This window comes from Marmota monax, unplaced genomic scaffold, assembly GCF_021218885.2.
Source record: "Marmota monax isolate L192 unplaced genomic scaffold, Marmota_monax_Labrador192_F-V1.1 WCK01_AAM20220418_F8-fsc00051, whole genome shotgun sequence".
Taxonomy (NCBI): Eukaryota; Metazoa; Chordata; class Mammalia; order Rodentia; family Sciuridae; genus Marmota; species Marmota monax.
The window spans coordinates 1,425,005-1,447,827 of NW_026695202.1; the positions used below are offsets into that span (position 1 = coordinate 1,425,005).

General features: G+C 40.0%; 1 protein-coding gene across 3 annotated transcripts in view; it reads right to left on the minus strand.

The window, feature by feature from the left end:
- The window catches only part of Igf1 (insulin like growth factor 1), a 73,951-nt gene extending 60,568 nt beyond the window's left edge, over positions 1-13,383 (minus strand). Inside the window, exons 1-2 of one of the 3 annotated variants that reach the window (XM_046429347.2) lie at positions 13,038-13,383; positions 7,622-7,778 (exon numbers count right to left, since the gene is read on the minus strand). In XM_046429347.2, the coding sequence (XP_046285303.1) occupies positions 7,622-7,778; positions 13,038-13,100 (220 nt within the window). In that variant the 5' untranslated portion in view covers positions 13,101-13,383. Of the gene's footprint in view, positions 1-7,621; positions 7,779-11,156; positions 11,357-13,037 lie in introns of those variants that run through there. The other 2 variants (XM_046429348.2, XM_046429349.2) reach the window with 2 other exon arrangements.
- Between the last annotated feature and the right edge of the window lie 9,440 nt (positions 13,384-22,823).

Consider the following 22,823-nt stretch of genomic DNA (forward strand, 5'->3'; position numbering starts at 1 on the left):
CTTTGACACACACATGGTTAATTACTGCCAAAGGAGGACTACTGCACTGGGATCAGAAAACAGAATCTCCTTCTACTTCTGGCACTAATTAGCTATGTGACCTTGGACATGTCATTTCTCTCTGGGTCTAAGTGTTTGACAAAAATTATTTTTCGGGGGCCTCCAAGCTTAGGGCAATCTTCAACTTTGCTTCCTTTCAACAATCAGGTAGTTTTAAGAAGGAATAGGAAGATGTATACTTAATCAATAATGAGGTTCTTGGGTGTCTCTTCAGGGGTTTCAGCATGACTTTTTTTTTTTTGAATGGAAACTCTTATTCCTGCAGAATGCCTTAGCATTTAAAGCAAAAGGTTTTAATTTAAAAGACTGTGTGGTCTCTGCTGGTTGCACAATTTCTCTTTGTATCTGTGTTTCTGCTGATCAAATATTGCAAAGACATTAATTACCTTAGGACAAATTCAGAGGGCCACGTACAAAGGTTCTGGTGAATTACATAAAGCAACATTCCAGATATAAAGTAAGTGAAGGGTTTTTCTTGGTATTTAAGGTTCAGTGAAAAAGTAAGAGGGGCAGCTATGCCAAGAATGAAAGCCTAGAGCTTGCCAAGTGCTTCTTTAAGTGGCTTTAGCCAATGTGAGACTAAACAATGCATTAAATAGGCACACAGCTTACTGCAGTCAGGGAATTGCACGTCAAATAACAGCTCTTTGCTATGTTTTAAACATGATCTCACATATAGATAAAGACAAACAAAATGCTGTGTTGTCATCTCCTTAGTCTAACAGCTAATAAGGGGTTTGAACTTTCCAGGCAACCCAAAGTAATTCTTTAGGATGGAAGAGCTTGTTGATATTTCATGGAGAGGTGTAGGATAGACCTTTGCCAGGGAGCAGCTCAGTGCAAAAATGACTTTTTGCCACCACCACTGTCAAAAATGTCTGGCTGCATAAAAGAGCAAAACCTTTGCAGCCTGTTATTGAGAACAATGAGAAATCTCCTTGAGAGAGATCTTGTGCCTGTTTTTTCAGTGTGTCTGATTCTTTGTGGTGGGCTGTGTAATCAAGGAAGATGATGGAGAGCAGAGGTCGTCTTTCATGGAGCCCCTGAGGGATGCTGGCATGTCTAGACAAGGCATTTGGAAGCCCACTGAATCCACATAATGCCAAAACCCTCTTTGGGATCCCAAATGCGTACCCTACAAGTTCCAGAAGATATGAGACATTCCAATACCAATGGTCTCAAACAACTGGTTGAGTTATACTACCCAGGTGGAGGTCTTGCCTCCAAACCTCCTGGCTATTCCCACAGCTCTTATCCTGGTCAGGTTGGGAAGTCTCTTCCTGCCTGGCTCTCTGGCTCATGGTACCTCATAGTCACTACCACTTTCATAGTACCCCAAGATAGATGCTTGGTCCAACTAAATAGCCCTCATTGAAAGTTCTTCAAGAAAAACCAACAAAGCTAATAGCTGCAAGAAATGAAGCACTTGAGATTTGCTGGCAGAGGAAGAAAAAAACTTGAGTTGGCTAGAGGAGAGGCTCCCTAGATCACACTGGTGACCACAGAGGAGTGGCAGTGTCCTGCCTGAGTAGGGACCTGTGAAGTCTTTCACACAGCAGGAGACTCTGATCAAAGAAGACTTTTCTTTTGCAACCCGAGAAATTCTTATTAGTATTGTCTCCATTTTTTTTTCCTGAAGGTAAAATGTAGGGTCATTACGTGGTTATCTCCTTCAAGGAAATGTTCAAAATCAACTGAGTCACACCAGGATTCCTGCTTCTTATTTCTTGGAAGAGGACTGAGATTTTGGAAACATCTCCCTCTGCTACTACACTTTGGGCTTCTAAACAATGTAAACGACCATATGAATACACATCTTGGAGACAAGAAAACCTGGTTGTAGTTCTGGACCTATCCAGTAGGGTAAGTCACCAAATCTCTGTACTTCACATATCTTATTTGCCCAGAGAAGCAATGATCTGTTTTAAACATGATCTCACATATAGATCATGAGAGGACCCAGACAATTGGATTTTTCAAACAGTAAATGTACTAGACAAATATATGGTCATTCTTCTTGTTACTAGTACGGATCCTCCTTAAATAATTGTTACTAACAGTTTTAATCAGCTTCCCGAAGGAGAGAAAATGAGTGCATAATTAATTGGACTCTTCAGATATCTCAACCTTTGCAATAGATTCTGCAATGGATCCCAGAAGAGAATAAATAAGTGTAATAGCTAAGATGTGTGGGTTGCTATATGTCAGTAGGTATTCTAAATTAACATATTCTCATCCATTAATTCATTTAATCCTAATACCACCTCTGTAAGATTGTCCCATTTTAGAGATGATGATATTGAGAAACATGAAGGTTAAGTAAATTTCTTAAAGTCACCTGCCAAGTAAGTTGCAGAGCTGGGGTTCAAACCCTGGACACCTGGCATAGAGGCCCCAATCTTGGTCTTGAACCCCTCACTCTCCTGTTTATAATTTTCCATCAGGTAGAAGATGGCCTTAAAGAGCATTAACATATCAATCAAGATGCAAATTATTTTTAAATTTTGTGCAGAAACCATTCTTTTCCTAGTTATATAGACTCATCTTCCTGAATATATTTAAAGAGTAGTAACAAGCTTTTGGGGCCAATATAAAAACCCAGTGCTTTTCTTTGATAATATCTGTGGCCTATAAACATTGTGGTATTAATGAGTCCAGGACCATAAGGTCAAACTCCACATGTACCAACTTATTTCAAAGAGAATAGCTTTTCCATGGCTAGTGGTTGTACCCCTAATTTTGACCAGTAGTCACACAAATGCATGCCTGGAAGTCTCAGGGGTATCAAGCAAAGGAATGCAAAAAGCACAGTTCAAATCCAGTCTGCTTTAAAATAATGCTGAAAGTCGGTGAATGTACATCTGAATGCTCCAAATTGTACATTCTCTTCTTCCATTGGAAAGGTAGTATCCATAGACTGGGGAAAGGCTTTTGGTGGAAGTTCAGAAGCCTATTAGATCCTTGTCTCCTCTAACTTAATAAAACACAGCTAAAAAGGAGCCTATTAATTTGTCCTCACAGCTAAGAAAATGAGAAAATGCAAAGATGAGAATCTTCAGGTCATGCTTCCTAACAAAGAAAAATGGCAGTGTGTTTTCATAAGGTATGTACTCTTTGGAGTAGATGATCTGATAGTACTTGGCCATGTCTGAATTTCTGTTTCATCTCTAAGGGGTTGAGGCCCAACTTGAAACAAAGAAGGTGACTCCTTTTTCTCTAAGTGGGTGGTATCTCCTATCTTTGGGGACAAACAGAAACTATCTAAAGAAGATAATGCTCTTTGGTCACTACTTAAATCCAAGATTGTCCTTCCCTGAATAGAACCTTGCTGATTACAACCTAGAATACAAATCTGTTAATGTTAGTAGAAGTCATTTACCTCAACAAAATCCCTTTGTTTTATGAACAAGGACATTTCAGCCCAGGAAGTTTAAATGCCTGCCAAAGTCATACAACTAATGAATGGCAGGTCTGGGAGAAGTTTTCTGAACACTATATATCAAAGGAAAGACGCTTGAGTTAATAATAATAACTGAAATCTAGGAAGGTTTATGCAATCAATAACAATGAAAGTTAATTGCAAAGTTTCACTTAAACTCTTTAGAAACAGTATGTTTTAACACATGAAGAATGTCTTTCGTTTATTCAGACCTGTTCTTAATAACTGTGCATTCGAAGTATGTTTTACAAAAGCCATAAATCTGGAATAGCTGAAAGGGTATCCAACTTTCTTTTCTAATTGATTTACTTCTCCTTTTTCCCAGACTGCCCGAGGTATAGCATATACAGTTTATTTAAGGGGCTGTTTATAGACTCTTAAAACTAAAAAGGACCCCAGAAACTCTCTTTCTTTCGCTTGCTCTTAATTGAAACCATCCAAGATGGTTGGTTGCCCTTCCATTTTTAAAATATCTTCAAGAAGAAAAATTCCACCAGCTCCTAAGCAGCATGCTAAAATGGCTCATCACTGTGGCTGTCAAAAATGACTTCTGTGGCAAGCTTAACTTCTCCCACTTCATTTCAGCTATTGCTGTGTTCTGTGTAAAAGGAGGCTATAATGAGCCACCCATGGCGAGGGCTTCTTTAGTCTGCAAAGGTAATAGCCATCTCTGGCTCAGTGTGCTTTACCTCCATGATGCCGCCATTTTCCACACAGGACCCTGAGAGCAAAAGGCTGATTGACAGGCCCTCTTACTAAGATGTATAGAGAAGGATCCGTAATTAGTTCTTCATCGGCTCTTCCATTTCATAGAATGTCTGGGGGATGTTACATTAATTATAGGTGGACTGATCACTTAGGCTTGGGATAAATGTTCACAAAACAGGTTAAACTAGAAGGCTGCTTCTACTGTGCTCCTTTGGAACTTGGGCTTGAAGGGGAAAGTGAGCTCATTCATAATACTGGGTCAATTTATACAAAACAAGCATTACCAACATTTTTATTCAGAACGGTTCTAGTAGTATTTTAAAGACTTTTCTTGTTAAAGATTCTGTATTAATGAATAAGAGACAGATGGAGGCAATTTTCTTTTAAATTTCAAACTAAGATCAGAAACTCTCTTCCACCATTAAGAAAAATCCATACTTCTAAAGTAGAGCTGAGGAAGCCTAAAATAAAAGATACAGCCACAATGAAACTTTGAAAGTAAGGGTAAAGAACAATAAATAACAAGTGTCAACTCACAGGGGATAGAAGTATGGAAGAATGCTTTCCTCTAAAAAGTATTTCAAAGACTGTAAATGCTTAGAGCCGACTTCTCCACACACAGTAAATCTCAGGGAATGAAAAGGAAACTCAATAAAATTTGTTGACAACAGTTAATTCCTGTAAAAATAATTGGCTCAGACACAAAACAGACCGTCAATGTAGCCCAGGGATGACCAAAACGCAGCCTCTAAGTCCTTGTTAGGATATATACGTTATAAACAATTGGGAGAAAGAAAAGCAGTTTATTAAATAACTGGGTAAACATTTGAGGTAAGAAGTATTGTTCAAAGTACTCGACAACCAAGCCTAAGTTCTGATGGCTCTTAGGACTAAAATTCCAAAGAAATAATTTCATTAGATTCAGACTGAATCAATTGTATTCAGTCCCAACCTTTCAAGAATCAGATATAAGCAACTGTCTTATCAGTGAGGCATTGAACTAGACAATGGAATTCAAGGGTAAATAAACACGGTCTTTTGCAACAAGTAGCCCACTGAGAAGGCATTATTCATGATAAGGTAGAACCAGGTAAATTGATGGCAAAAATGAGACAAAATTCTCAGGAAAGGCATCAAAGATAAAGTCTCTTCTTCCAAGGTTCTTTTTCTCTTATGACTCCTGATGATATGTATGTGCACATTTTTTTAAATCTTCCCACTAAACTGTGAGTCCCTCAAAGACGAGGCCAATTTCTCATTCATTTTCAGGCATCTGATTCATGCTTGGTATAGAATCTGACACACATCTCTTAGACAAAGAAGCTAACGAGAATACTTTTGTGCATAAGGAACTATGTCAGGCAGGTGATTAACCTATATCAGGAATTCTATAAGGCAGAGCATATGAAATATGTGCTCTTAATGACAGGATTGATAATAACACAATTTATAAAGCCACATTCTAGCCATACTTTAAACACACAGAGTTGCAATAAGTAACTTTCTCTCTTTTAAGTGATTAAAACATAATTTAAAAACACACCCTAAAATATGGTCACTGTGTGACAAGAAAGCTTTCAGACTTGAGGTTGGTTTTTTTCAACATAGTCACCTTTAGGTGTCTGTGTGAACATACATAAGGATCACAGTTACTTAGGACTAAGCTATTCTTTGCATTTTCATCTTCTGATGCAAACATTCATAGGTGAAGAAGGATCTACTTTCCACACATCCACACAGACCTTCCCTAGTGAGCATCAGAACCTGGCATGTAACGGAGGGCACTCAGAGACTTGGCAATTACTTAGTGAACTGGATGAAAGGAAATTGCAAGCATGGATTATCAAGGAAAAAAAATCCTCTTGGGCATAAAGAGAACTAATTATTTTCTTAAACAAATACAGATCAGTAGCAGCAAATTATTGAATAATTTCAACCCATTGTTGGGTCACTGTGTTGTTCGATGTTTACCTTCCATTGGATGTTCTAAAGTTATAACAAGTCTGCCATTGGAAAAGCACCTCCCAGTGAACTTATTCATTTGGCCTTGCAGCAGAAAATTGGAAAGAATTGCTTTATTGCCAAAAAAAACATAAATAAATTCACTCAATTCAAATACTGGTGGAAAGCACTTAATGGGAAATGGCCCAGACAGTAGAAAGCACTTCTGATTCTCTGTCATTTTTTGCCAAAGCCATGGTAAGTACAAGTGTCCCTATCAGCCTCCTTCTTCCCACTTCCTCTACCCAGCTCCAGATTGGAGTGCTACCCACCCCTTCCCCCAGTTTTACACACACACACACACACACACACACACACCTGTCTAGAGAAAGGCCGACATTTGGGAAGGAGATGAGAAAGGCTTCAAGCGTGTGAGTCATCACAGGAGCTATTCAAAGCTTAGTGGGTAACTGAGGTAAGCTGTCTACACTTGGAGTGATATCAACCTTTGAGAATGACTCATGCTCCATTTCCTGGAACTCTCTAAAATTCCAAATAATTATGCAGAGTGAGCATCTGGCTTTAAGTCTTTCCCTGTCTTGTAATATACAGTGAGATAGATGCATTTGGGGTAGATCTTTTAAGTGATCAGTTCCCTTAGGTACCATTGACTTTTGTGTTTATTATTTGCAGACATTGACTCAGCTGTCTACTTTTTAACGACTGTCAACTTTCTAATTGTCTGAGACCTACTTATAAGATAACTGATTCTGCATTCATTAAAGACCCTTTTCCAGATGGAGCTATCATTAGGAAGTACCAGGGAAGAGTTGTGCCAAGAAATAGCCATGACAGAAAAAAAAATCAAGGTCACTTGGCATAGAGGGCAAACTGGTATGACATTTCAGTTTGCATTTAGAGGAAGCCTCCTGTGTATTTGCAAACCTGTCTTTGAGCAAAGGTCACCTTCTGCCTGTTCACAGTGATTTCATATTGCATGAGACACCTAGGATATGCCCCTATAGTTCTTTTCCTAAACCCACATGAATGGAGGGTCCTTACTATTTCCCTTCAAGTCACTTAGTACTTTAAACAGTCCTATATATCTTCTGTATGTTTATATGTGCACCCACAGGTCTTGAAAACAAGATCTTAACTATGCCAGGGCCATTTTATCCTATTCTCTGGAATAAATAGAAGAATGACAGTAGACCATAATAGATGAAGGAAGGCTCCATACGAAATCGTTAAAGACAAATTGTTAAGGCAGAAAGTTCCACCCTAACTCTGCAAAAATTGCCAAAACCCCGCTGAAACAGCCTGCTTACTTTAAGGTAAAGGGATCTTGGAGGCCTAGGAAGACTGCCAGCCACGGGCAGTCATTCAGTTATTCACACACTCCCTGTGGTTGTAAATCCACAGAGCCATATACTTCAGACTTTGAGCAGCAGGAGGAGAGGGAGGACTACTTACTGAAATAGAAGCCCCTGTCTCCACACACGAACTGAAGCGCATCCACCAGCTCAGCACCACAGAGCGTCTCTGGTCCAGCTGTGGCTGAGCTGGTGAAGGTGAGCAAGCAGAGGGCCAGGTAGAAGAGGTGTGAAGAAGACATGGTGTGCATCTTTACCTGCCGAAGAAACAGAAGGTGGTCAGGTTTTTCTCCCTGATCCTTGAAAGGGGAGTGGGGTCCAGGTAGAGCACATTGATTCCCATCATTCCACTGCCCTCATTAATCAGAACCACTTTGCCTGGAAGTGCAACAAAAAATGCGTGATGGACCCCTACAGGTCCTGACACCTAGGACCTGTAGGTGATGACCTGCACTTAGTCCCCTTGGTACCAGATCTTTGGAGAAATCCTTCTGAAGCCCTTGTCCATGGGTTTCTATTGCAATTAAGATAAGAGATCTGCAAACATTTACTCTGTAGAAGAAAGATGCTATAGTGGGATTCCACACCACTTTGAGATCAGGCAAAACTTTTGCATTATCAAAGGTTAAATTGTGCTCAGTACGGATGTGTGGCCAAATATGTTTTATTAATTTAAATTCTCTGAAAGTTGGCCATCCATGAATTATTAACCAGAATGTGAAATGAACCAGAACATCATTCCTCAGCTACTGATTAAGAAGAATTTACTGTGGCCAAAAAAGGACTTGTAAAAATTCTACATATTGTTATATAATTTTATAGTTTCTTTGAAAGAGAGGGAGAGAAACGAAGGTGGAGGAGAATACAGATATTTCTTACCTGGGGAATATCACCAGTTAACATAATCACAAGTGGAAGAAAAACAATGAACAGAAATAGGAAAAGTATAAGGATTTAGAAGTGAGATCGACTCATGCCAAAGTCAGGGCAGAAAGGTGTGATCCTTTCCCTCATTCATCAAAAGAGTCACAGGTGACATCCCTAGAACTCAAGACAGTTCACAAAAGAAAGAATTAATTTTGTTGAAGTTTTATGCAACATGGAGGTCACAGAAGCAAGACCCAAAGGCTCAAGGAAAACTGTCTTTTATACTTTGGTTAAATGAAGTATGAATTGCTGGGTAGAAATATGATTGTGCAAAAGGTAGGACTTAGTGCTCACAGCCAGAGATGGGGAAACCCAGCAAGGTTTGTCTGTCTTGATTCTTCTTTGCCCCTAAGTGTACCATTCCTATGTCCTGGATATAGGGTCAAGGGTCCTATGAATGTACTGACAGATAACCTAAGTCACAAAGTTTCTTTTTGGACAGCTCCTCTCCATCGGGGGATGGGAGGTGGGGAGGTTAGAACTTTATTTCCAGGTTTGGGGGAAGAGTTTTTCTAGTTTCCATGGTCTGACTTGGGGGAGAATAAAGAACAGGTAAAAGAAGGTCAGAGGAAGGTCAGAGAGACTTTGCTTTTGAGACCTTTCAATTCCCTTTAGTTTACAATACTCAGCGTGCCAAGAACTGTATTCTGGGGTGTTGTTTTCTGAGCCCAAACACTAAGTAAATTCTACTCTCTCTGCATTCTAAAGCCCCTCACCCCAAATCTAATATCAAGGCAACATGGGTAGTGAGTCCATTCCACATACAGGACACGGGGCTTAAAATCTGAATAAGTCTTTTTATTTAGTCACCTGAATTCTCTTGGAGGGATTATTGTGTCACTGTATCCATTTTACAGTAAAATCTAAGGAGGGCCCCCTGGTTTCATGACTTTGTCAGTGATAGACAGCTAAATGGCAGCCCTGGAAAAAAGCAGGATTCTTGTGACTCAAGTCTCTGTCCTCATTCTGCAAAGTAGAAAAGGGATAAGGTGACCATTGAGCCACACTTCCCACATTGTTATTTCTGTCACAAATACTTGTGGTTTCTTCCAGGAAGGGTCCCAAAGTGAATAGCTCCACCTGTCCCAGATACCTCTACTGTCAGCTGCACTGGAAGGAGCCACCATAGAATGTTAAGTGAGGGACCCTTAACCCTTAAAAGGGTTGTAGGGTTATGCTGGAGATATATATATATATATATATATATATATATATATATATATATATATATATATATTAGACCTCACAGTAAGGGCAGGTCCATTCAGTTTGGGAGAAAAGGACTCAGGTCATTTATTTTCTGACCACCCTCCTTGTCCTCCCTGAACTCTCAACCAGATGGTTCTGCACCAGTGGCAATGTTTGCTCCATCATTCTAATTAAGATTTCCAATTTTGTGGCCAGACCTTCAGCTGGCAAGTGGGGTGGGTGGAGGGTAGTGAGGCAAACCCCTGATTCTTGTTAACATAAGGTAAATATTTAGTTAATGCTTATAAAATAGCTACAGATGAAAAACATCCTCTATTTTCAAATCATCATGATGAATGGACATGAAATAGAGCAGGAGGTAAAAACCCAACATTTGTTCCCTTTTCTCAGTGTGACCTCTGCAGGGAAACCTTCCATCCCCACAGAGTTAGAGCCATTGGGAAGGCTGGAAGCAGATCACCATCCAGTCCTAACTTCAGTAATTCCAATGGCAACCTCAACAAATCTAACCTAACTGGACTTCATGGCTCTTTGTAAAAGAACAAACTGTAACTGATCTTACAAAATGTATCTCCATGCTCTGGTGATAGGCCAGTTCTAGAAAGTATTATTCTATAAACCTTTCTCTACCCTCCCTTCTTTGTTCAGTTTCTGACACTGTTTGAAGACCAAGCACCTGCAGCTATAAATGCCTTCAAGTTCTTTCAATTTTTTTTTGTGAAATCCAGGGGGAAATGACTCACCTTATATCCTTAGTCAATTTGGCACTTCATTAGATGTCAAAACTGTATTTTTAATTGTTATTTCTGGTATCACACTTCTAAATCCAACAATACATGTAAATCTCTAGCAATCAAAAACTCAAGATTCTTTTAGGGCTGGGGTATAGCTCAGTGGTAGAGCACTTGCTCAGCATCCACCAGGCACTGGGTTCAATCCCCAGCATTGAAATTTAAAAAAAATAATATTAATAGTTTTTTTTTAATGTTGGTGGTTTTTTTTTCATTTTTTCCCCTCCAAGTTGTATTCTCAGATAAATATCAGTACTTAATAGTTCTAGGATGAGGTAGAACCTTTAGTGCATTTTCCTTTAGTTCACAAAACAGTCCAGCACAGCACACCCACAGAGAATCAGAAAATTTATCACATTATGTTCCCAAAACAGAAAACAATAATGAACTTGCTGAGGAGTTGAAAGTTTTAAACAAGTGGCCCCATATGTTCATCATTCCCTTGGCCTTTTATTTTGCCAACCGTAAAAGCAACGAATAGAAAGGGAAGCCCATGAGAGAGAGCAAAGAGGGAATAACCCGAAACAGAAGAGAAAAAAACAAAAAAATTTCAAAAATTTCTTACTTAGAAGTCATTCACAACTCCACATTTTCAAAAACCTTTCTTTTTATCTTAAATAAATGGAAGATCAATGGATTCCAGATGTCTGGCCTCCCATGAAAATGCCCAGTAAAATGTGAGGGCAATAGTCATAAGAAAATACTCACTGTAGGTGTAATCGGTTTTTTTTTTTTTGTATGTTCCAGGTCTTTTACAGCAGGTCAGGGTGGGTATTATGAGGCTGATGTGAATAGAAAACTGAGGACTTAAAAACATGTGCTGCGAGGTGGGTGGGGTTTGTGAAAGCATCTAGTTACATTTGGACACCCAGGCAGGTATGCTGTGAGCCTGGGTAAACTGCCTTTTGTCCATTCAAACAATGAACAAATCACACAGCTGGGATCCCAGTCAACCTACCCCCCATCAAGCCACCAATCGCCATTGCATGCCTCTTGTAGCTGCCCCAGTTGTGACCTGAGCCCCAGTCTGCTCCTGCTCCCTTCCTCTTGGCTCTGTCACTGGGAAAGACCTTGAGACTCTTAAGTACCAGCAGCTCCTGAGTTCTGCCTTGGGCAGGATGCCTTTATTCTCTTAATTACATTTGAAAGACCACGGAGCTTTCTCTGGCCACTTCCTGCAGCAAGCACCTGAAAGGGTTAACAAGGGCTAGCTCCCCTTCTGAAATGTTCAACATGCACAGCAGGAAAAGTTCATTTGGAGACAATTTTCCAAACTTGTAAGTAATGCAGGGATCACATTCCACAGCCTCTTTGATCATCCTTTACGTAGGGACATCAAAAAACCCCCGGCTGCCAGACCACACAGTGTATATGTACACTGACTTCATTTCTTGTAAAAGAAAAACGTGGCCCCGGGTGTGCTGGCATCTCGGGGACAGCAGAATCAGGTGCCTGACAAGGGTTTCTCCTTAACTCCCGAGCCACTTACTAGACTAAGAAAAGTCCTCCTGGTGGAGCATTTGAAAGCAGTTTAAAAAAAAAAAAAAAAACCGGCTTCACTGAGTAGCTGGACCTTTTATGAATTGAGCCCTCCGGCAATTGCCTCTGAGGAGCCAGTGACAGCGGCTTGAAAGTGCTTGCAAATTGAAAAACGCAAGTCTTGGAGGATATAATTTTGCTGAGAATGGAAACTTGAATCACAGCCAGTGATCAGAAACGAGAAGCTGAGAAGCCGAGAAGCCGGTGCACCCGACTACAGCAGCCAAGTTCACCTAAAGAGACTTTACAACCCCGAGCATAAAAATCCGAGCTTTACAACACAAAACCCCGGGGTCCAAACTTCACCCGGGGAAGTCCTCTTCAAAAGAAAAAAGTCAGACTAGCAGCTGCTAGAAAGTTTCTGCTTTCCATATCCAGTATGCGTTTGTTTAAATTATGTGGCTGTGAAAGGTAAGCAAGCACTGTCACGGAGTTCTTTTTCCAAAGAGCAAATTAAACTTCACTCTAACTTTGACTCTCTGGGCATAAGTGCAGAGAGTTCCGGGTCTTTAGCTTTAAAGATCATATTTAAAAGCTTTAATATCATCTAAAATATAGCTCTCCGTCTGTGGCATGCCTTGTAAAGTCCTGACAAATCTCCCCTTCTCTCCCTCTCTCTCTCTCTCTCCCCCATACACACGGACACACACACACAGACACTCACACGGTCTTAAAAATAAAACATCTGCACCTGCAAAAGAAAGAAAAAATCCCAAAGTTCCTATGGATGCTCTATAGCCCTTAGCCATAGGCAGGATTTAAAGGAATCTTCCAAAATGACACCACCAAAGCCCTGCAGAAGTGGAGGATTTAGCATAAGTACCTTGCAATAGTTTCTACTCATACAGTTATCTGTGCAAATGCATCCATCTCCCGGAGCTATTTTCTCAGATCCCACAGAATTGCATATTCAGCAATTTATAAATATCTCCCAGTTCCCAAACAATGAAAATTCTAAAGTGAATAACAGTTCTAGGCAAAAGAAAAAAAAAAACGGCACACAATTTAAATAAAATTCCCCCATGACTTCAAAGAGTAAGAAATATTTACCTTCAAGAAATCACAAAAGCAGCACTTAAATAATTGAGTTGGAAGACTGCTGATTTTTCCCATTGCTTCTGAAGTACAAAGTCTGGAAATGAATTGGTGAGCAGGAATAATGAGGCAAAAAGAAATCCAGAGAGATGGGAGATGTTGAGAGCAATGTCACATTTCAATTTTGAGGGACTTTATTTCACCGCGCAGGCTCTATCTGCTCTGAATTTAGCAGTGACAGTGAGATTTAGCAAACAGAAGAGGGATTTAGAGAAAATCCTCACATTTATCTACAAAACACAGACACTGAGACAGGAAACAGCTGGGGGAACATTTGCCTTCTCTCTCTCTCCCTCTTCTGGCAAAGTTATCGAGTAAGGACTTTTTTGGGCATAGTGACAAATAACATCATACCTTTGCATTTTAAAACTAGAGCACAGAAGCATTTTTTTTCCCTTAAAAGAATGTGTGTTAGTGACAGGGTTAGCAGACATGAAAATACTTATGCTGCCATAGAAAATAAGAATTTGTTCTCTGATTAACTTTCTACCAGGCATGAAGACACACACGTCTGCTAATACACCTTACCACAATTAAACAGCGATAGGGGAGCAATTTTATATTTTAAAGCAAATGCTTCTAATTTTTTTTCCAAAGAAAAAGAAGAAAGGAGGAAAAGACCATCTCTAGCAAATCCTACAATTTTAACCCTGCAATGACTGGGGTAAACTTAGGTTGGAAGACGGAGATCGAGTGACCCCTTGTCCTAGTTGCCAAGTGAGGGGAATGAGCTCATATCCTAAAACCTACAGAAGGGGCAGGCAGCTTTGGATTGGCTCCTTTCAGAACATTGTCTCCATGCTTTTTGCTAGCAAAAGAGGTAAAGACGGTGCTGAGCTGTAAAATCAACTGAAAAATAAAATCTTTTTCTTCACTCTTAAAGGTTGGCTGCCCGTCACCTTCCCCACTCTCCAGGAGAGAGCACCTGAGGGACAAGCTATTTTCCTGTTGTTTATAATTTCTGCATAACTTGAACCTCTGCGTGTGTGGGGAGTGTGTGTGTGTGTGGGGGGGAGAGGGTGCCGTTTTCTTTTTCTAATTGTTGTGTATTCTAAATTTCTAAATAGCACCAGCTGGCTAGCAATACCCTCTCAAGGGTTATGATGTCATTCAAATCCCTCAACTGCGTGAGTGGCCGGCAGCAGGGTCCAAGCCAGCTGTTTTGCTATTTATAATGTATACTTGCCTTTGCCATGGAGAATCAACTTGTGATATTTTGTCAATACAATTTGTACCTATTTCTCTTTGGCTTCATGAGGCAGTGATAAGAAAATGGGTTATGAAATAAGGTTGCAAAAGCCCAGATCAGACACAGCACTTTCCCTGGATATCCCTCCTGGCACGGTTTCCCAGGAAGGGCAGAAATTAGGTGGACCTTGACTCTCTGTCTGTGTCTGTCTGTCTGTCTGTCTCTCTCTCTCTCTCTCTCCTGATTCTCAGGGGACGTGACAATACTGAACCATCCACTGAAAAGAGAGGTCTGCTAGAAACTGTAGTCTGGCTTTTTACATTGTCCTGTGGCTATAGAGGTGGATGCCCTCAGAGGAAAACCTGATTGGTTTTGAAAGGGAATTGGGCTTGGGGAAATCTGCCCTGCGGTTAATACCTCAATGTTTACCTTTCAAAAATAAAAGTTAGCTCCCTGAAGTTCTCCTGTTGCAATGGTGCATGATATTCAGCTCATTTTTGTGAGCAACTATTATGTTCCCAACTGCACACATCCCCAGAGAAACAAAGAGGAATAAGACAGAGAGGCAGACAGAGAGGAAAATCTCACTGTCATGTGGTGAATATGTGCTCTTTTAAAACCATGAACACTTCACAGTGAAAAGGAGCAGCAAATTTTCTGGGAAGACAGGGAAGTGAAACCTTTTTTGCAAATCCAGATTGGGGAAGGAGGGATTGTGCTATGAGAATTTTTTTGGGGTGGTACCAGGTTAGGAAATTTCAGCAGAGAAGATTTGACCTGAAGAACACACAAAGATGCATCCTCAAGAGGTGGCCCTGTAAACATCTGCAGCTGTGTGGTGATCCCTGCTCTTAAAGAATAATCCAAAGCTTCCTTTAACAAGCTCTCCTTGTGCACTTGATTTATGACTTAATTTACCAAACATATTTTACTTTTCTCTGCAGCTTTTGCGGATCATGCCCCTCATGAAAAAAGAAAAGAAAAAAAAAAAACAACAAAACCACAAAATCCATCCTCCTGTTATGGACTGTGATGATATAGATTATATAGAAGCAAAAACCCCTGATCTCACTTCTCTCCCAGGTGAGAAAGAAGCTCCTCACTTTCAAGTGTGGAGAGTCAGAATTAGGCTGCAGTCTCCGTGCTGTGTCCCTTGCTCCACCTTCGGGCACCTTCACAGGTGAGACAGCACTTGATTCCCGCCCCCCCCCCCCAGTGCTGTTTTGACATGCTTTAATTGTTCCAAGATGTTCTAGAAGTTCACTAAATTTCTCCAAGTTTGTGACCCCGTCTGATGTGCTTTCTTGGCACATGCTCTGCACAGATTACCTTATCCTCAACCATTTCTGTCTGAAAGGCCGCTTTGGGGACAGAATATATACCATTCCACCAGATGCTGCCCTCCTGCGATATCGACACATGGACTCTCTTGGTTTTATAACCCCAATTACCCTTAAAGGATAATTGAGTTTTAATTTATGTCCCAGTTTTTATGTCACAATCAAAGAAAACTGAAATTTCAGAGAGTCGTAATTGTCATCAGCTGTGCTTTGGAAACATTCCGATGTGAGCTATCAGTTTCCAATGGGGGAAGCAATTTCCTGAAGTGATTAACGTATATTTCAATTTGGAGAATAGTCTATATTTCTGGGGGAGGTTGAGCCAGCAACAGAGCAGGGCAATCATTCCTAGAGAAATGTCCATTTTCTTTCCTAATTCCAGGACTCAATATGAAATGAAGGGGCAATAATGGGCCACATTATTACTTTTTAATGGCTGAGGAGTTCTGTACCCGTTTAGGAAAAAGAAAGAAAGAAAGAAAGAAAGAAATGAATGCACCTATTACCCGAGTCCAAGGTGGTAGTAAATCTAATGCCCAGGCAAAGTTCAGGTCAGGAAATCCCACTGGAGAGAAATATCCAGGGTCAGTCTAAAATTACGGAATGATTATGCAGTCTCCTGTCTGGGAAAGAAATCTGGCAGATATGGGAACTGTGTGCCAACCAAAATAGCTAACTGCAAGGATGTGCTCATCATGAGAACATCCACTCCTGGAAATTCAGAGATTCACAGTTTCACCTTTTGCATGTGTAATGCCTGTGGGATATAAATAACTCTCCCCTACAGTCTTCTACTTGAGTAGTATATTTGCATAAAAGCTGCAGCTTCAGAAGACTTCTGACACCTTTCTATAAAAAAAAAATAAAGTTGTTCATTTTCAGAAAAGGGTAGGCTGTCTGAGGGTCACAGAAAGGGGTGACAAGACCTGTCCCTCTTCTTTCTGCTTAAGCCATATTTCCCAATCTTCCCTTTGTTTCCCGGAGAGGAGCTCATCCTAAAGGTTATTTCACACCCAGGTGGAGATGAGCATATTTACAATTTATTTCCTTATAGTTTTTTGCTGACTCCTAAGAAAAGCTCAGGATAGAGATTTGGAGGTAAAGATTCTTTAGCATCCAATAAAGGATGGGGTCTACGGTTCTAAAGCAACCCACCAGGCAAAGAACTTTGGGGGAACTCTTGGCACTTCTCTTGGATCTTGGTTTGTGGGGAGGGTTGTTCTGGGGGTGTATTCGCCAATGTTTGAGGTGAAGAGTTTGTTGATGCGCACAGCAAAACTCAGGGGTAATGCTGGACCCCCCCCCCCCCACCCCCGCCTCGCCCCAAATTCAACATGGTACAAGCCACGTGGAGTCCTGTCAGCTTCAGAAGATCTGCTTGGAAGGGTCCAGTTATTCCCCAAAAAGACCTTCTTCAGCTCAAAGGGGCCCCTCTAACTGCTTAAAGGAGCATTTTCCCCACAGCTAGGGAAAACGGGAATAGGGAGGAGAAATCCTCTCACTAAAGAAATCAATGCTTTCTTTTCAACATTAAACTTGGATCTTATTTCTTCTAAATGTCAAAAGGATAAATGCTGGAAACAGAAACAAAATTGTTGTGGTTTTGTGAGCAAAGGAATTCTTCGTGATGGCAGAGGAGGAGTCACTGCATGGGGCTAAGGATGGGTTGGTGGAGTGAGGGAACTGGAGAGCTCACCACACTTGCCCCGCGTTGCGTAGAAAGTGGGCAAACAGACACCAATTGCAAACCTCAGGGGTAGAACCCACGCAGCTGCTTTCCTTGGGAATAGAAAAATGTGCGCGCCCTCTAGTGGGCGTCTGGGAAACTGCCATGGCATTCTTCCCTGGATGGGAGGTCTGCAGCGGGTGGTGGTGGGAGGGATGGTCTAAAAGCTCTGGATTCAAATACTCCTCAAACTGTACTTACCTTTAGTTTTATTAAGTCTTTGGAAATCCAGAATATAGATTTAAAACTCACTGTCGTTTAAAAGGGGACGAGTGCTAAGAGAGAAAGGAAGATCATTAACTTCATGAGAGCGTGGGTGTTTTCATGCCCATATTCCCCAAACCTAACTCCAGGTGAGGGCTCCAAACATTTTGCTGAATGAATGGATGTCTCAAAAATAAATGAGACTAGGGACTGGGGTTGTGGCTCAGCGGTAGAGTGCTCGGCTCGCATGTGCCAGACCCTGGGTTCGATCCTCAGCACCACCTAAAAATAAATAAGTGAAATAAAGGTATTGTGTCCAACTACAACTAAAAATACACATTAAAAAATAAATAAATGAGACTAAAGATAAATGTTTAAGAAAAGGTGTAAACTCTCAGAGTAAAACGACCAATTTCCCCATTTTCTAAATAAGAAAAAAATGAGTCTGTGAAGCAGGGTTGCTAGATAGAAGAATGACTTATTAAACCAAACCAATTCAGGTGCTTGGAAACCAAGCTCGAACCCAGACTCTGTTCCAGGCACTTTTTATCATGGTACTTTTCAAAAATGTGGACTAGCATGCCTCTGAACAAAGACCAGGGCATTAAAGAATTGCTCACCTTCACATGGTGGTTCCGGTTGTTAATTCTTTTTCTATCCTGTATGGATCAGGGAGAGAGTTTTGGTTTGGGACTAGTTTGGTCTCAGTGCTTCTCTAACACTTGCTCAGCTCCCTTTTTAATTAAAAAGCAAAAGTGGATTTCAAGCCCTAAATCTTTGCAGGTGGCAATTTCTATCCAGAATTCAATAATCCTGTTTTCTTTTTATGGTATTTGTTTTTAAGAATATACCCTCAATTTAGGGCAAGTGATGCTGTATTTAAAATAGATATCTTGAAGTCGAGTTTTAAAACCTTATGAATCTAAATCCTAAAAACATATATTTAAGAAAGAATATATTGAAACTAAAGAAATAACATTACAGGTGACCAACTGTTATGAGAAACAATGTGTAAATGATGTTTAAAAGTCTCTGGTTTGGGACTTGTGTCCCATAACAAAATGTTATTATACTGGGAAAACAAATAAAGAACCACAGTTGCAAAACCTGGGGACAAAGAGGTTGTGTGTTAAAAAAAAAATGCCACCATATAAATGTGTTAATTACATTTCTAGATAATTTAGATTCCTTCTCGGCTCACTCATTTTTCACCCCAGTCTTCCAAAGAGTCTGGAGATACTGAAAAAGGCTTCGCAGAAAGACTGGGGATGTAGGTCAGTGATAAAGCACTTGCCTAGCATGTGTGAGCCCTTGGATTCCATCCCCAGCACTGCAAAAAGCAAAGCAAAACAACAACAACAACAACAACAAAAAAAACCCAACCAACCAAAAAACTAAAGGAAAGGGAAAAGACTTGGCCGAGAGTTTAGCATTTGAGTTAGGCCTTGAAGCATGAGTTCTCCTTTGAGACGTAAGACAGTAAAGGCTGTTCCAGGCAGAAGGAACAGCATGAGCAAAGTTGGCACAACCTAGTCATGGGCTCAGTGTCCTGCACGGTGGCTCCCCTTCATCACCTCTGCCTATATCAGTAGCTTCCTTCACACAGTTGAAAGACTGAAAGTCTTAATTCTCTCAGGTTTCCCTGGTATGCAAAGATCTGTACATATCTGAACCTGTGATCACCCCTGAGAACAGCAGAGTGCCTCATATGTGCTGTAACAGACTCAGGGTTCATTTTTACCCAGGTCCACTTGGGCAGTCCTCCAGAAGAACTGAGGTTCTAGAGGTCCCACTCTGGAAGGTTTAATTGCACCGTTGATACTCTGGGACGTAGATGTTAATAGAAAAGTGAACTGATCATAAAAGATTGCTGTAAGGGTTGAGGCAAAAAGTTATTTTATACCACTCTTTATGTGGGTCAATTTAAAAAGTTTTGTGGTGCTCTTTGAGAGTGGGGTACAGATTCTTTAGCCTCAGTCTTTTACTTGAAGGAGACTACTGGGGAGCTTTTGGGGTTGCTCCTTGTTGGAGTTCCCAGCATAGGCAGAAGTGTGAGTGTTCAGTTGAGGAGTAGACAGCCTTGAGGGGAGGTCTTGGCATCTCACACACCCTTGGAGAGGGCCCTTCATCCTCTGCTCAGCACAGACCCTTGAATGTGAAATGAACACCTTGAGACACTTGGATATAACTAGAATACACTTTGTTCCGTTTCACAACATCTTGGCACAGTCCTTGTTTTTTTTTTTCCTGAACTCAAAATACATTTTCAAACCCATTTGTATTGGTCAGAATTCTCTAGAGAAGCAGAATCTGCAGGATGTATACCAAGAATATAGAAAGATTTATTCTAAGGAATTGGCTCACGTGGTGGTTGTAACTTTGCAAGTCCAAAATCTGCAAGATTAGGCCTATGGAGGGTGATTTGCTTTACTCAAAGTCTGCTGACTTAAATGTTCATTGTTCCCTTAAAAAATTCACAGGAACATCTAGAATGATGTTTAAATATCTGGGTACTGTGGCCTAGGTAAATTGACACATATGATTAACTATCAGACCAGTGGTTCTCAAGTGGTGTACTCAAGGGTCTTCCTTCACTAAAACTGAACAATCTTTTACCAATTACAAAAATAGAAAACTCAGAATTAGTGGAATATGTTTTCCAATTCTAAGTTTTCTTCCCAGGCATTTTTTAAACTTTGGGCTCCTGCACTTAGTGTTTTTTGAGCATTGCACTGAGGAAGGGTCAGGGTGCTTGCCTTGGCTGTGACATTAGTATCCACAAAGACGCGCTCACTGGGAAGTGTGTTTGTTTTGTGTTTTTCTACTACTAAGGGAAACAGGTATACATAGAACACACACACACACGCACACACACACACACACACCACACCCAAACATACACATGCAAATACATGCATAAACACCTGTGTTCATTGTCTTATAAGAAAATTTGCTGTTTAGACCAGTGGAGAGGAATATCAGGCCTACACTGGTATTCAGAGTAGGATGAGCTCTTATGTTTTGGCAAAATGGAGAGAGAGGTTTCCCATTTGCTTTTATTTTTTTTTAATTTATTCTTTTTTAGTTACATATGACAGTACAATGTATTTTAATATATCATATATACACGGAATATGATTTCCCATTTTTGTGGTTGTACATGATGTGGAATTACAATGGTCGTGTATTCACATATGAACATAGGAAAGTTATGTCTGATTCATTCTACTCTCTTTCCAATTCCATCCTCCCTCCCTCTCCCCCATTCCCTGCTGTCCGATCCAGCGAACCTCTACTTCCTGCTGCCCGACACCTATTGTGAATCAGCATTGAACACCAGAGAGAACATTTGACCTATGCTTTTTTGGGATTGGCTTATTTCACTTAGCATGATATTCTCCAGTTCCATCCATTTACTGGCAAATGCCATAATTTCATTCTTCTTTATGGCTAAGTAATATTCCATTGTGTATATCTATCACCTTTTCTTTATCCATTTAGCTATTGAAGGGCACCTAGTTTGGTTCCATAGCTTAGCTATTGTGAATTGAGCTGCTATAAACATTAATGTGGCTATATCACTATGGTATGCTGATTTTAAGTCTTTGGGGTATATGCTGAGGAGTGGGATAACCAGGTCAAATGGTGGTTCCATTCCAAGGTTTCTGAGGAATCTCCATATTGCTTTCCAGAGTGGGTGCACCAATTTGCAGTCCCACCAGCAATGTATGAGTGTACCTTTTCCCCACACATCCTCACCAACATTTACTGTTGCTTGTATTCTTGATAATTGCCAGTCTCATAGGAGTGAGATGAAATCTCAGTGTAGTTTTAATTTGCATTTCTCTAATTGCTAGTGATGTTGCACATTTTTTCACATATTTGTTGATTGATCATATTTATTCTTCTGTGGAGTGTCTTTTCATTTCCTTAGCCATTTATTGATTAACTTATTTGTTCTTTTGGTGGTAGTTTTTGAGTTCTTTTTATATAGATAGTTAATGTTCTATCTGAGCACAGGTGGCAAAGATTTTCTCCCATTCTATAGGTTCTCTCTTCACAATATTGATTGTTTCCTTTGCCATGAAAAAGCTTTTCAGTTTGATACTATCCCATTTATTGATTCTGGATTTTAATTCTTGTGCTTTGGGAGTCTTGTTTAAGAATTTGGTTCCTAAGCTGACATGGTGGAGAATAGGGATTCCTTTTTTCTTATAGGATCTCTGGTCTAATGCCTAGATCCTTGATCCACTTTGAGTTGAGCTTTGTGCATGTGAGAGATAGGGGTCAAATTTAATTTTGTTATATAAGGATTTCCAGTTTTCCCAGCACCATTTGTTGAAGAGGCTATCTTTTCTTCAATATATGTTTATGACACCTTTGTGTAGTATGAGATAACTGTGTTTATGTGGATGTGTCTGTGTCTTCTCTTCTGTACAATTGGTCTTCATGTCTGTTTTGGTGCCAATACCATGCTGTTTTTATTACTGTAGCTCTGTAGTATAATTTAAAGTCTGGTATTGTGATGTCTCCTGCTTCACTGTTCTTGCTGAGGATGGCTTTGGGTATTCTGGGCTTCTTATTTTTCCATGTGAATTTCATGACTTCTTTTTTTTCCATGAAGAACTTCATCAGAACCTTAATAGAAATTATATTAAACCTGTATAGCTCTTTTGGTAGTATGGCCACTTTGACAATATTAATTCTGCCTATCCAAGAACATGGGAGATCTTCTAACTTCTTCTTTGATTTCTTTCTTTAGAGTTCTGTAGTTTTCATTGTAGAGGTCTTTTACCTCTTTTGTTAGATGGATTCCCAAGTATTTTATTTTCTTTGGGGCTGTGATAAGATAGTTTTCCTAATTTCTCTTTTAGTTGATTCATCACTGATATATAAGAAATGAATTAACTTATGGGTATTAATTTTATATTAATTCATTTATGAGTTATAGAAATTTTCTAGTGGAGTTTTTTGGTTCTTCTAAATATAGAATCATGTCATTGGAAATAGGAATAGTTTGAGCTTTTCTTTTTCTATTCATATCCCTTTAATTTCTTTCTTCTAATTGCTCTGGCTAGAGTTTCCAGGACTATGTTGAATAGAAGTGGTGAAAGAGGGTATCTCTGTCTTGTTCCAGTTTTTAGAGGGAATGCTTTCAATTTTTCTCTTGTTGATTAATAATTGTAGCAATCAAACTACCATTATTAAGTGCCCATTATATTCAATTTTTGTTTCATATTATTTTAATGATCTAAATAATTCTCTTGACCTTCGATGGAATA